The 15,441-nt window shown below is 33.2% G+C and overlaps 2 protein-coding genes and 1 pseudogene across 2 annotated transcripts; 2 read left to right on the plus strand and 1 right to left on the minus strand.

The window, feature by feature from the left end:
* Nucleotides 1-362: 362 nt before the first annotated feature.
* Nucleotides 363-2,624, plus strand: LOC112696264 (V-type proton ATPase subunit F). The gene is made up of 5 exons (XM_025748928.3): nt 363-503; nt 1,141-1,208; nt 1,762-1,843; nt 2,003-2,085; nt 2,304-2,624. Exons 2-5 carry the CDS (start codon nt 1,146-1,148, stop codon nt 2,466-2,468), a joined length of 393 nt encoding a protein of 130 aa, XP_025604713.1. The 5' UTR covers nt 363-503; nt 1,141-1,145; the 3' UTR covers nt 2,469-2,624.
* Nucleotides 2,625-2,966: 342 nt separating this feature from the next.
* Nucleotides 2,967-6,523, minus strand: LOC112696262 (tryptophan synthase alpha chain). Its single transcript, XM_025748924.3, has 10 exons — nt 6,343-6,523; nt 5,656-5,860; nt 5,009-5,155; nt 4,870-4,935; nt 4,398-4,506; nt 4,025-4,101; nt 3,751-3,828; nt 3,462-3,539; nt 3,302-3,361; nt 2,967-3,208 (listed from the first exon to the last, which is right to left on the minus strand). Exons 2-10 carry the CDS (start codon nt 5,839-5,841, stop codon nt 3,074-3,076), a joined length of 936 nt encoding a protein of 311 aa, XP_025604709.1. The 5' UTR covers nt 5,842-5,860; nt 6,343-6,523; the 3' UTR covers nt 2,967-3,073.
* A 4,099-nt stretch (nt 6,524-10,622) lies between these two features.
* Nucleotides 10,623-14,770, plus strand: LOC112696265 (transcription factor UNE12-like; annotated as a pseudogene).
* The last annotated feature ends 671 nt before the right edge of the window (nt 14,771-15,441 follow it).

Raw genomic sequence — 15,441 nt, forward strand, 5'->3', positions numbered from 1 at the left:
TTTACTTGTATAATGGTTTGAACTTCACTAACTGATAAAGTTAAAAATTTAGGCAAATATATTAATTCCTATATATTAGGTCTTGGTGATAAAATTAGGGCTTAAAATCAAATATATTCTTAATTATTACAAATATTCTGATTTTAGTAGCAGTTTAAAAAGTCCAAATATATTCAATTTTATTTTTATATGTTTTTCTTAAATCAAATATTTTTTTTGATGTTTTGACTTTTGAAGCTTTTTTTTTGTGTGCTTACATATATGTTTTCAAATTTTTATTGAATTAAAAATTAAAATTATATATAACGAGAGAACATATTTAGATAAAAAAATTTACATTGATATATAATTATGTATTATCAGTTTCTCATGTTAACTAAGATAACTCTGTATTTATTACCATGTACGGATTGAATCAAAATGAAGAAGCAAGAACAGAGTTGAGAGCAGTAGATGCGTGGATACTGACTGACAAGCCTTACTCTCATCGATCCATTCATTCGGTAAGCTTCAATCTCCATTCCCAGTTCTCACCCATTTATTTTCATCCATTGAGCTTTCGAAGTTTTGATGATTGATGAATGCAATAAGCTGCGATCTCCTTCGATTTTCCTTCGGATTTATTCAGTATACCTACTCTAAATAAACCTAGATTTCAAAATTCTTTTTTTTTTTCCCGGACCTTCAAGTTCTCCATTTCGCCGTTTTAAATTGTGTTCAAGATATCTTGTTATGATTTTGGTTCTTCCTTTTACTATCATTTTAGAGTATGATTTTCTGCTTCTCTATTGATGTTTGATTTCATGCATCTTGCTTACAAATCTCATGTTCTTTAGTTTGCTGATGCTAGTTTATCGAATATAATTTAGCAATTTGTTTCAATCAATTGACTCCGGGTCTGGTTGATTGATAAACGTTTTGATGTAAAAGAATTTGAAGTCAGCCCTTTCTTTTGTGGCATATGGTGCTAAAACCGATCAATATAAATTTGAAAGATTGGACCTGATGTCATGTTTTTACCCTTGTTGTATGTGGCTGAATCTTTCAAATTACAAGCTGACAAGTTGTATATCTTTGTCTGTATGTCATCTTTCGTTTACTTTTTCTTCCCCCTTAATCTTGTTCATTGCAATTGTTCAGGTTAAATGGCAAATAGAGCTCAAATTCCCACAAAAAATTCAGCACTCATTGCTATGATCGCAGATGAGGTAAGCGTGGCATTTCTGTGACTGACTAGGGTTTTAAGTGGTTTGTGCGGTAATTTATTTTGATTCTTTCTCAATTTTTTAATGTGCAATTCAACCTTCTGGTTTAGCTTAGGACAGGTGGTGGTTGGGTGGGAGTTTGGATGACAATTCAGGTTCAATATTTTCTGTTGGTACAAAGTTGTAGCATTTTATCTTTAATTTTTATGATTGTTCTTGTTAAGATGACCCTATTTCATCCACCAATATATATTTGAAAGTTTAGAGGTTGATGTCTTGATGAGTGCCAGGTGCTGATGTGCAAAACCTATTTCTATCTTGACCTGTACATTAGAGCTCTATTAGCCTGTTGAAGCATTTGTATTTACCATAATCCATATATAATACTAGCCTATGTAATTTGCCTAGATCTCTTCTGGTGCATACATGCAATATTTGATATCGGAAATCTAGCATCATGACGCATTCTAGTTTCTATGATGTTTGTTCTGAATTTTGATATTTTAGATGCACTCTACCATAAAAAGTAATAACTACTTAATGGAATATAATGCAGGATACTGTTGTTGGATTTCTGCTGGCTGGAGTGGGTAATGTTGACTTGCGAAGGAAGACAAATTATCTTATTGTAGATTCAAGTATGCCACTGTTCTTCAGTTCATTTTATGCACTTTCTTCTATTCTTAACTGATTTCAATTTGTAATGATATGGCAATTTTGTAGACAATTTAGTAATTTGCTGCCTTCTTAAGGGTTAATAATAGACTTCTAATCCTCTCTTGGGATGTTGATTTCAGAAACAACTGTGAAACAAATTGAAGATGCATTCAAAGAGTTCACAACTAGGGAAGATATTGCAATTGTGTTAATAAGCCAATATGTAAGTTGCTTTTCTATCCTCATACAGATTCATAGTAAAGAAAAGTCCTTAGAGTAGTTTATAGCTGCATATTGATTCTACTTCTTTGAAGACCTTCTGCCTAGAACCCTTCTCATTGAACTACAATATGGGTTATTGCCATAGGACAATAAATATTTTCCCCTTGAAAACTTGACATTTTGAATTCGAGATGTAATGCCTTTTGTTTCGTTGTTCAGGTTGCAAACATGATAAGATTTTTAGTTGATAGCTACAACAAGCCTGTTCCCGCAATATTGGAGATTCCTTCTAAGGATCATCCTTATGATCCTGCCCATGATTCAGTTCTTTCACGAGTGAAGTACCTCTTCTCTGCGGAATCTGTGGCTTCCGGGAGACGCTAAGCTCCTAGTTTAAAGTTTTTTTTAAGATATGTGCTTTGTTATTGGTTATTGTAGATTGAGACTATCTTCTGTCACCTTGTGAGTTAAATTGTAAGCCAAATATTCGTGATTATTATTCGAATAAATTATATGATACTGCTGTGGCAATTATGAATTTGCATCATGTGCTTCTGCTTTACCTTTGTATTAAAATTTTCAACGTCTATAAGATCATGAAATATTGATCAAATTTGTGTTAAAAGATCTGGCAATTTGATGGAATAGCTTTTGTGCAAAGTTAGATGAGCCTGAACATATGCTTGTGAAAACAGGCTACCAAGTACTAACTATCAAACGTTGGGATCATCACAAATTTTAACTTATTCTAGCACCGGAACAACAACGAAATTTGAATCTGTATATATAGTTTTATGTTAAGTTGTAGCTACTTGTCCATGCTGATACTATGGCTTTACTATGGAGACGGATAAATTTCACATCTATAAGAAAAATAAATCCTTATTCAATCCATTATTATTATTATTATCATTACCAATTACTCAAACCATTATTATCTATGCAGACACAACTAGTTTGAAGTTTCTGGGCTTAAAAGCTAATTAATTTCAAGGAAGTGCTGATTTTAAGGAGTTGGTTAAGTTTTCGAGTTCTTTCAATCCCTCTTGAGGCGAATTAGCCTCACCAAGCAGCTTCACCATAGCACTTCCAACAATCACACCATCTGCCCCCCATCCTGCTACCTGTATCATAAGTCAAAAATTGTTGATTTGAGTATGAAAAGTAACCACTGTGATAGAACAAGAAGAATAAAAAAATCTGCAGAGACAACTAACCTGTTTCACATGCTCAGGTTTTGATATCCCGAAACCAACTGCCACTGGCTTAGTTGTTGCCTGAATTTTAAAATAAAATAAAATAAAGATCAAGGCGTTCTGCGTAAATCTTAAGGTTCATCAGAATATTATGACATAAACAGGAGTTAAACAGACAAACCTCTTTGATTTCCTGCAAAAGAGTTTGAACCTTATCACTAACCGATGCTCGGGCTCCGGTGACACCCACTGAGCTCACCTATAATTTAAAACAACAACTGATTAATGACTTTATGCTGGCAGGGTTTGGACAGAGAGTGTTCTGCAAGATGTTTTCTGTTTTTACCATCATATTCTAATCCAGAAACCTAGAAGATAATTTGTTAACACTGTTACCTTTCAAACCCAATTTGACGCGGACTAAATTATTTTTGTGAAAAATAAAGCATAATGGAAGACAGAGATCTTACAAGATACACAAATCCTTCGGACGCATCCACAATGGCTTTCATTCTGTTTGTTGGTGTGGTAGGTGTGGTCAAGAGTACCTTAATGATATCAAAGAAGCAGATATCCCAAATACGTTAAAGAAGTAAAAGAATATTTATCACCAATAACTGTATGTAATATCATAAAAAGCATAATGTAATAGAACACACATTGCTCCTCAATCATTACCATGCCTTCTCTATCATGCTCAACTTGAAAGGTTTTGTAATTATAAGTTCGGGTGAAAAAGTTTACCAGTTCAATTCCATTGTTCTTTGCTTCCATCCTTAAAGTTTTTGTCTCTTCCAGAGGAACATCGGGAACTACAAGTCCTGCACGTATACACGGGAAAGAAACGAATGTTATCCTGATTGCCAAACAGGAGAAAAAGGAGAATTCCACGACAATGTGGCAATTGACATGACTTGGCAGAAAAGTACAGAGGAGCATTCTTTTATAATAATAAATTTAAATTAGCAAATATGAAATGTCTTTAACTACAGCTTCCCTTTGTCTTGTCTATGCATTTTATGACATTGTTTATCATAGAATCCTTTCAGAAGAACAAACCTGACATTACAATGTAACAAACTCTATGCTATTTGGTAAGCGATTACTCATGTCTCACCGTGAACACCACAGTCTCTAATGGTAGACATAAATCTCTCAGTACCACGCTTCAGTATCGGATTGTAATAAGTAAAAAGTGCAATTGGACAAGACAATTGTGGAACAACCTGGCAAATAAATCAGGTGGTTAAACATTAATACATGAATATAAGGGAAGGGACACTTGGAAAAGGAATAACGCAAGGTATTCTGAGCAAGTTATTTCTTTTTCAAAACAAATTGAGTAACATGATATTATGATACTAAGGGTTGAGAACCTAAAAGACATCTGTCTAACAGCATCTCCTTACCTTTAAGAACAAGTGTAGAGGAAAAGACAGGACTAATTTAATTAACATCTTTTGGAGTATTTTCACAGCTAAATTGTCAATTAAAGAAGACAAAGAGTGGAAAGAGACAGTATTAAATCGTTGATAGAGGACACAGCAATTAGAATAATCAATAACTGGAAAAGGGTTGCATAAACAAACCTCTTTCAACATAGAGATAATAGCATCAAAATTGGTACCCTTTGCTAGAGAACGAGTAGCAGCAGCCTGAAAGGAAAGACTGATAAGTTTGAGAATTAGGCAGCATGAAATAGCACTAAAGGAGAAGAAAGCATCAAACCTGGATAACAGGACCATCTGCCAAAGGATCTGAGTATGGAACACCTAGCTCAATTATGTCGGAGCCACATGAATCAAGAACTTTCAGTGCTTCTGCTGTGGTTGAAAGATCAGGATCACCAGCTGTGATGTATGGAATGAATGCCACCTTGACACAAAATATTCATTAGAATCTAATCATTCAATCAGCAATCACAAGCCAAAAAAAGGTACTCTGACTCACATCTCCTTGCAATAAAGTTGATACCTTACAATTTACAAAATATAACCAAGTCCCACATAAAAGATGATTCTAAACCCAGTATAAATAAACAAATAAGAGTCCAAGATTTAAAAATTCATAGAATATGAAACCAGAAAATCATCTTATTATGATTTTATATATTTTTTTTAAATAAATAAGCAATACATAACAATTCAAATTGCATCATACAAAATGAAAAGCATGTCATACATGCAACTTTGCATACAACCACCAAGGCTTGTTCCACTAGGTCGACTTGGCTACATGAATTAAACAATACCATATTTTTCTGCCGTTAAACATTCCTACTAGACCACCTTTGGTCCACATCATAAACATCCAACGAAGTTCAGTGTTGACTGTTGATTGCTTAGCACAAATCAGCAAGAAAAATTAACACTTACTTTTCCTTGTTTCTTCAGCCTAGTGAAGGTTTCAGAGAGCCCAACTGTTTCCATCGTCTTGATAGCGGCCACTGGAGTATACCTCTTTACTGAAACAATAGCTCTCTTGGAGGGAAGAAAGCCCTGGAAATTGACCTCTGGTTTCTTCAATTGCAAGAAGCAAGCTGATTTCAGGGCAATAGCCATAAAAAATATTTGTCTTCGACTGATGCAATTTCACATGGGAGTAAAAATAAGGGTGGTTAAATGAAAAAACAGCTCAATAGCATAGTATTACATAGAATAAGAAAATCAATCTTTATGGAAAACAAATACATATATAATCTATAATCATGATGAAATCCATAACATGCATCAATTGAACATAGCAACAAAATTCAAAACGAGGCCAAAAACACAACAAAGAAAAAAAGGAAGAAAGAAAAACACAATGTGCTCAACCTATTGGCTTTCCTTGAAAAAATTAGAACAGATTTCAGAAACCCATTATAAAGCAGAAAGCTTTATACCAGAATCATAAACCCAACAAGCCAAATAATATATCCCAAATCCGCAATCTTCACAGTTTCATATCATTCATGAAACTAGCTACTACAGCTGGTTCATCAAATGCAGAATTTCTTAGCATACCAATATTCAGTAAATGTGAATAACATGGGTATACCAATAGGGTCAGAAACCTCGTACCTGGAAGTGAATCAAAAACGGAGTCGTCAGAGAAATTCAAGAGAGAGAAATGGGTTTGGTCTTGTGTGTCTCCAATCCCTGCTTTGAAGCTCTTACGTGTGTCTGCGCGCTTTTTATTTTGGATAAATTACAGATACCTCCCTGAGATTCCACACAACACAGTTAAAAACTTAAAATCTCCATTTAATTTTAAGCTTCAATAGGGTTTAGGTGTTTGAGTTTAAGGGTAATTTTGGTATCTAAGAAAAATGAGTGTAAAATGAAAAATTATAACTAATAATTTGCGTTTTATTCTCTGATAGTTATATTTTATTACTTCTTGCAAGTAGGTAATAACTAATAATAAAAAAACAAATCAAGTTTTATATAGATTCTTTGTGCCAGTTGTCAAAAAATCTGGTAAGAAATTTAAGTTATACACAATGTATGAAAAGAAATTAAGTGCATGCCGATTTTGGTCATGAAAAATAAAAAATATTATTTACGTATCAAAATCAACAACTATATATTTATATATAAATATATAATTTATTTTTAATATATATTTTATTTTAATCATTAATTTTAATATATATTTAATATAATTATAAAAGGATATTTTATAAAATCTTTTAAGAAAATCAGGACAGCAGAAAGTAGAAACCAAGAAAATAGTAAAATAAGAATTTAATTATAATTAGATTAAAATAATGAAATTTAATAGGAAATAATCTTTTATTTATTATTTTATTAATTTTTTATTTTAAAATATCTTTTTTTTGAAATAAAAACTTCATGATTTTGGTTACCAGGTTTAGGATTTGAGATGCTTTTATTTGTATACAACTGGTAATTTTTCTTTATCTAAAAAGACCTAGGTTTGTAGAATAATCACCATAATTCAAGTGTCAATCATGTTGGCTTCTTTATTTTTAACTTTTGAATTTTGGTGAAAGGTTTGTGATTTGAAACTTTGTGTGGTTAGTACGAAAAAAGAAATAATCGAGTTGAGTCGAATTTTAATTTTGACAAACTTAATTTTTGTTATAAATAAATAATTTGAGTTTATATTTATTGTATTTTATAGATTTTTTTAGGCTCAAATCTGGTTTGTTTAAAATTGGATAAATCAACGACTCAACAAGTCTATTTAAAAAGTCTATTTTATAAAGTAGAGTTTAAAATAATACACGTAAAAAAATATAAATTGACATTAAATACGTTCTAAAATTTATAATTCATAATTTGTAAAGCATAATTCATTTATATATTAATCTTTAGTCACATATCATAATCATATTTATAATTTATAAATTTTTTTATTTAACAAAAAAATTACAATCTTAACTAATATTGACTATTGATTTTTTTTATTTAATATAAGTGAATAGTTAAAAGTCTAAATTCTAAACTAAAAATAATTTATTCTTACAAAATAAATATTTTGACGAGCCAGTCCAACAAATTTTGTAAACTTTTTGTAAAGACTGTGATTTGATATTTTTAATTAATAGGCTTTTTAAAAAGTCCAAATTTAACTTGTTTAATAAAATGAGTTGAATCGAATCGAGCTATAAATTTTGTTAGATAACTCGGTCTACTTCCATCTTAGTAATTAGATAATTTATGTTATTGAAAAAACTTTTAAGTATATTGACATATTGATATTTTAATAAATTTTAATTATTAATCTTAATTATATATATTATATATATTTTATATAATTAAGATCAATGATTAAAAATTATTAAAATATTAATATACCGATGCATTTAAAAGTGTTCCCGTATTATTATGTTGCTTATAGTTTGTTTTAAAAGTTATACTACCTCTGTTTTTCACTTTTTTGCATAACCCTATAAAAAATATTTAAAAATATTATTTACATATTAAAATTAATTATTATATAATTATGTATAAATATATATAATTTAATTTATTTTAATATATATTTTATATTTTATATTTTAGTATATATTCTATTTTAATAATTAATTTTAATAATTAATTTTGATATAAATCTAATATGATAAAAAATATTATAGACTAATTACGTCTTTAAAATGGTTTTTGAGATTGGCATCGTGCACTAAAATCATCCTTGAGATTTCAATTGTACTAATTACGTCTTAAGATTGAAAAAAATGCACCGTAATAGTCCCTGACCAACAACATTATGACATAACTTGATGACGTGGACGGTAAGTACACGTGTCACTCTATTATTTGGCTACGTGTAATGATATGATGATGTGGCAACCAGTGACGCATATCATGCTGATGTTGATAGTTGTGCCACGGGTCATAATGTTATTTGGCCACGATTCTGTTTGTGTCATGTGTCGTAACAGTATTCGTCCACGTGTTATCCCTTATGTCATCGTTGTAGATGCACCAAATTAGTCCCTCACTTTGCATTAAGTTAACTCATTTTAGTCCCTGAAATTGAATGTTGTGCACCAAACTAGTCCCTTCACCAATTTTTCTCTTTTTTTTTTTCTATAAATTCAAAATTCTCAATATTTTTGAATGCATTAATTTCAATTCTATTTTTTCACATGTTATTCAAATAAAAGTGCTTTTATAAAATATTTTTTCTCTTGCGAATACCTTAACCGCCGACTTTGAGTTGACGTAAAAGTATTTCAACCACCTTCACTACTATCTCCGACCTCTTTCAGTGCTTTTATAAAATATTTTTTTCTCTTACGGATACCCCTAACCGACGTCTTGGAGTTGATGTGAAGGCATTTCAAGTTTTCCTCATTACCATCTTCGATCTCTTTCGTTTAGACTGCAGAAGTCGGAGATGATAGTGAGAGTACTTGAAGTATCTTCAATCTAGTTCATTTACACATAATGAAAATGTGTATTTCATAAGAATAAAAAAATGTATATTTTAATTATTGATTTCTTGTTAAAAGCACATGTTTTTTTATGGAAAAAAATGTGTCCAATCAATCATATAATTATTTTTTTATAATAACATACTTATATATTACAAAATTTACCAATGTTAAATTATTAAAAAAAATTATATAATTAAAACTAAAATCTTAAAAATTTTTATGAAAGCACTTGTATTTAAACGATATATGAAAAAATAGAATTGAAATTAGTGCATCTAAGATATTGAAAATTTTAAATTTAAAAAAATAAGAAAAAATTGGTGAAGGGACTAGTTTGGTGCACGACATTCAATTTCAGGAACTAAAATGAGTTACTTAATGCAAAGTGAGGGACTAATTTGGTGCATCTGCAATGATGACATAAGGGATAACATGTGGACGAATACTGTTGCGACATGTGGCACAAACAGAAACGTGGCCAAATAACATTGTGACACGTGGCACAACTATGCACATCAGCATGACACGTGTCATTGGTCGCCACATCATCATATACATAGCCAAATCATAGAGTGACACGTGTCACTTACCGTCCATGTCATCACATCGTTAAGGAAAAATAAGTCAGAAACTAATATGATACACTTTTCTCAATTTCAGGAACGTAATTAATGCAATTAGAATTTTAGAGACAATTTTAGTGCACGACGTTAATCTCAAGAACCATTTTGGATTTAACTCATCCATTAATTACATGGCAGGGTAAACCTAACCTAGCCGAGTCTATTTCTACATCAAGAATTGAAGATTATGCATGCAAGAAAGATCATTTTCCTAAAAAGAAATAAACACAAAATGCCTACTTTCCATTTCTTCATTGAAGCAATTAGAAAATTTATCACGACATTATAGAACTTGCGTTTCTTAGCGGAAATCAAAGTAGGAAACAATTATATAATAGTTTACAACTTCATATACCCTTTTTTCTTGACTCTATCATCCCTATCCTCACATTTTTTCTCATTTTAGTTTCCTTTTTTCAAATCTAATAATCTCTTAATGATCAAATAATTACACACACAAAGACAAAGTTTTTATATATGAAAATGATCGAATACTTTGATATATTCAATTTAATTGTTTAATAGAAAATTTAATGTAAGTAATCACTTATCCTAATAAAAATGTCAAAAAACGGGTCGACTCACAATTTTTGGGCCTAAACATAAAAAAGCAGACCAGACAAAAATTTTGAGCCCAGCAACTAATACATGGCAACTCAGCAATTGCCATTTTTTGTTTTCTAAAATTGATCCGTGTGTTTTTGTTATTTATATTTTATTACATTGTATCGTGAATGATGTTAAATTATAATTTGATCCATGATTGGAATAGAAAGAAAGTGATTTTGTTTTAATAAAAGAAAAGGAGGGTGGAGATGCAAATGGCGAAAAATGAAGTTCCTTTGAGAAAAAAGTGGTGATAAAAGGCAGAGAGAGCATTCCCAAGTGAATTGAAACAAAAAAAGATTCGGCTTTAGCTTCAATGCTTCAAGTAGTAACTAAGTAGTAAGTAAATAGTAATAGATTCTTCTTTCTTCTTCTTCTTCTTTTTCTGCCTCCCATTCACTTAACTCGACTCTCATGGCCAACAACCCTTCCGACCCTCCCGCCGACGACTTCCTCGAACAAATACTCGGCCTTCCAACCTTCGCTTCCGCCGACCACTCCCTCGCCGGACCCGATGTTTCCGCCCTCGCGCCGGGTGCCGCCGCTCCCATGATGCTTCAGCTCAACTCCGGCGATGCTGGCCCTCATCCCCTCGCCGGCGGAGGGGCTTCCACGCTCCCATGTACCAGCTAGGTCTCAGCTTGGACCAAGGGAAAGGAACCGATGGAGCAGCAGCAGCAGGAGTAGGCTTCTTGAAGCCACCGGAAGAGGCCTCCGGTAGCGGCAAGCGCTTTCGCGACGACGTCCTTGATGCCAGAGCTAAGAATGTAAACACCCTGTCCCTCTCTCTCTCTCTCTCGCTTTGCGTAACAGAAAATTAGCTCAAATGCATTCACAATTTGTTTTTTTTTCTCAAGGCAGGGTTTTGAGTTCCGAACTGGAACTAAAATACAATTGCATGTGGCAGTTTTTTAACAAATTAGAATCACTTTCGAAATTCCTTGAAAATGAAGTTGGGAAAGAAAGCATGTTGTAGTTTTGAAAAAATAAAGAGCAAGGCAGGGTTATTCCATGGCTGTTATGGAAACCAAATTATTGTTTCAGGATGGTCATCTTTGGTTTTTCTTTTCCCCTTTATTCGAGGTCAGACAGCAGGGGGAAAAAAACTTGTTGCAGTGTGTGCTTCAGTGCTTCTTGATTTGAGCAACTAGCTACCGATAAACTCTGCACTTCTGCTGACTATTATTATTGAATCATTGTTGTAGGTGTTGACTTATAGGTGTAAGTTGGTGTTACAAATTTTGATGGAATGGTTTGAACATTTCAGGATTACGATTTAGTGCAAGTTTATTTACACCTTCTCCATACTGCTGTGATCACTTTTCTGGGATATCTGAGACTCTTAACTCTTATAGGATGTGAATACTTACTTTTAATACATGGTTTCTTGTTGTAAGGGTCTTTCCCCCTGACCTACTCAAAGTACTGAGGCAGGACTGTTTGTCTTGCCACTGAGAGGCAGAGGAGGAGTTGCCGTTTTAGTTTCCCCACCCCCCTTATTTTGGCCCCCCTGATCATCTGTAATCTTTTAACAGGTTTTTCATGGCCAACCAATGCCTACTACTATTCCGGCAGCTCCACATCCTCCAACAATGCGTCCTAGGGTGCGGGCTAGAAGAGGACAGGCTACAGACCCGCACAGCATAGCTGAACGGGTGAGCTTTGGGATATTTGCACAAATACATGCTGTCTGCTGGTTATGGTGTTAAAATTTAAAGATGGGGTGTTTATTTTGTAGCTCACTTCTTCATGTTACCTTATGGTTACAGTTGCGCAGAGAAAGAATAGCAGAAAGAATCAGGGCTCTGCAAGAACTGGTTCCAAGTGTCAACAAGGTATGTAACTGCTCTAATGCGGTTTGTGATCCTCTTTAACATTAGCAATAGTGAAATAGTACAAAAGGAAAGGAATATTGTCTTGTTTAGCCAAAAAAGTGAGAAAAGATGGTGTATTATGTTGACATTTATAGAGATATATCTATTATCATTTCCCACTGTCCTTTCTGGCTTGAATTTGTAAATGATAATGCCACACTTTAGTTTATTATCAACTTGTGAATAAGTCTATTCATGTCTTTCTCCTAAAAAAAAATGGGTCTTTTCATGGTGTGCATTTGGCCATTCTGTCCGCATTGTAGATATCGTTCATTCACTACTTTAGCTCATCAGATCTCCACTAACACTATTGCCTATCATGGGTCTTATCTTTCTTTTTACAATATAAATACTAAAATAGATGTTATTACTTATATCAAGGGGTTGGTTTGCTTTTCTAAATATGGCCTAAGAAACAATATCTTTTACTTTTCCTCCAATTTTGTCTTTCAATAGGAAGATTTGATAGAAAATACAATAGAAGGAAGTAGCCATTTTCATAGAAATATGGAGGATCTGTATTCGTTTTAGTCTTCTGGTCTTTTCCCTGTCAATATATTGTTCCAGTAGATATGATATTTGCAGATATATATAATGTAATTTATGTAGCGAATTGGCACCTTGAAAATTATTTTCATATAAATGACTAAATGTGTTCTTTGGATTTAGAATATGGCATCTGCCTCTGGACCTATTGAGTTGTCAAATCAGTTTAAGATTGTGCTTGTCCGCAACTCCACATATAGATTAAATCTCCTGATCCACTTTTCATGCAATTGTTTCTTTGAGCATAAATAACAAAAACATGCTTGAAAAGGATAAAAAGAGGGATACCATACCCACATATTTTTACTTGATGTGTATTAAATTTTTTATTTTTATACTTCTTGAAGCTTGAAATTAATCTACTGGTTTCAGGGGATATTTCTTTTAATAATTTCTTTGAAGGCAGTTTTGCTCTGTTTGCATGACTGCTCTCTGTTTCATTAAAAAGACAATAACACTGAATTGTTCCAACATTTTTAATATTATTGTGCTTTTTCTCTTGATCAGACGGATAGAGCTGCAATGTTAGATGAAATTGTGGATTATGTCAAGTTCTTAAGGCTTCAAGTAAAGGTAATTATTTTTGTAAAAGTTATTGTGCCTGTCACTAGCATTTATTTTTTAATTTACTTTCATAATTAGGTCTTAAATTATTGTTAATGACTGCTTTTAGCCAATCAATCAAACCTGTTGACCTATGCCTTCTTATCACTGTCCGTAGTCCCAACAATGGTCAATTAGTTGAGATTAAACTCACGACCATAAACTCCACAAAGTGGTTATCACTTTAGATGAGAACCCGTTGGCCAATGTTATTATATTCCTGTAGACTAGGAAATATCTGCAATGGATACAGTCAAATGAATATGATAGCATTTTTAGAATGCTTAATGCCCTGTAGTTACTTTTTCATTATCCAATCACTTTGAAGGGTCTTTGTTGGAGTACATCGCAATTAAATCCATGATGTAACACGTCCAAAAAAAGAGAGGCTATTTTGAATTTGTAGCAATGTGAAATGAAGATGCAAATGACTGTTAATTAATCTGCCTTTCAGGTTTTGAGCATGAGTAGATTGGGTGGAGCTGGTGCAGTGGCACCACTGGTAACTGACATCCCATTATCATCAGTTGAGGTAATTAATTATTGAGTTGGAAAATTTTGGTTTTTGGTTGTCTTTCAATCGCTTCAGCCATTTTAACTAAGTGACTATCAGGAGGAAGGCAGTGATGGTGGAAGAAACCGGCCGGCTTGGGACAAGTGGTCAAATGATGGCACAGAAAGACAGGTGGCTAAGCTTATGGAAGAAAACGTTGGAGCAGCCATGCAGTTTCTTCAATCCAAGGCACTCTGCATCATGCCAATCTCACTTGCATCCGCGATATACCAATCACAACCCCCGGACACCTCTAGTATAGTGAAGCCTGAAGCTAACCCTCCTCCATAGACCTTAGGTATATGGTGCATGACTTCTTGGTCCCATCTACCACTCACCTAATACTGTGTGGCCCATGAGTTATTTGTCTGTTCCAAGGCTCCATAATTAAGTAATTGGAAAGCATCAAGTTGCAATCAAAGTCAGATCCCATAATATCTCTTTATTTGTGGCTTGTCAATGCAGGGTTTGATGGCAAATTGTCAGTCTTAGAAAATAGCAGCAGACCCATTCTTGTATTGGCAAGTTTCAAAGTGTAGGGAAAGAAATTGTAAGAAAAAAAGAAGAAGAAAAGATCACTTGATAGGTCTTGTTCTCTTTGTTTTTCTGTCAATTGGTGGGGGGTTGTAGTGGAACATGATGAAAGCGCTTTAATAGTGGGACTTAGATTTTTGTAGTGGATTGTGGGACCTTGTAAAAGGTTAGACCGGTGTGCATATTATTTTTAATTAGTGATGTAACCCTAGAGGATTTGAAAAATGGGAGAGGTGAAATGGATAATAGTTGCTTTAAGAATGCAACTGGTGTTGCCAAGTCTAGCAGGAAATTATGCCGCTTTTTGTTTGTGTTGTGCGAGTTGCCTGCTTTTTCCTCCGTTCTGCTCAATCATGATTCGATTTTGATCCATTTGAGAACATGGAAGGGCAAGTATGCTTGGCTCTTGACACGTGTCATATAAATTATTAACCTACTGTTAACTTATTCAACTCAAATGCCATTAGCAACAGCTCAAGAGGCTCTTGTGTTAAGCACTTCCTAGGGTCATGGTCAGTGAGGTATATTAATTCCTCTCTTCATGTCGAAAATGAAGAAGAATTAATGTGTCTTATGACATAATGGTTTTTTTTTTTTTTTATTTCAGAGAAAACTGAAATGCTTTCATATTTTGTTAATTGAATGACTAAGAGTAGTAGTAAAGTGTAGAAGAAAGTTAGAGAATTAGTGCGAAATTAAAGTGGTTTACTATATAAGAGTGAGGAAGCATTGAGGGAAATTAGAGGATAATGGAAACATCACGGGTTGAAAGAGATGGTACAGTGTCAACCCAAATGGGTAAACCAGTGGGAATTGGTTGGATATTCTTGTCTCCTAAAGTTGGGAACTCCTAACTTAGTATCCATCATTTGGATTAAAATGGGGATCTTCTTAGCTCATAAAAGGATAAGGATTCACACAGTGGGAAGGAA

This window comes from Arachis hypogaea, chromosome 6 (assembly GCF_003086295.3).
Source record: "Arachis hypogaea cultivar Tifrunner chromosome 6, arahy.Tifrunner.gnm2.J5K5, whole genome shotgun sequence".
Lineage (NCBI taxonomy): Eukaryota > Viridiplantae > Streptophyta > Magnoliopsida > Fabales > Fabaceae > Arachis > Arachis hypogaea.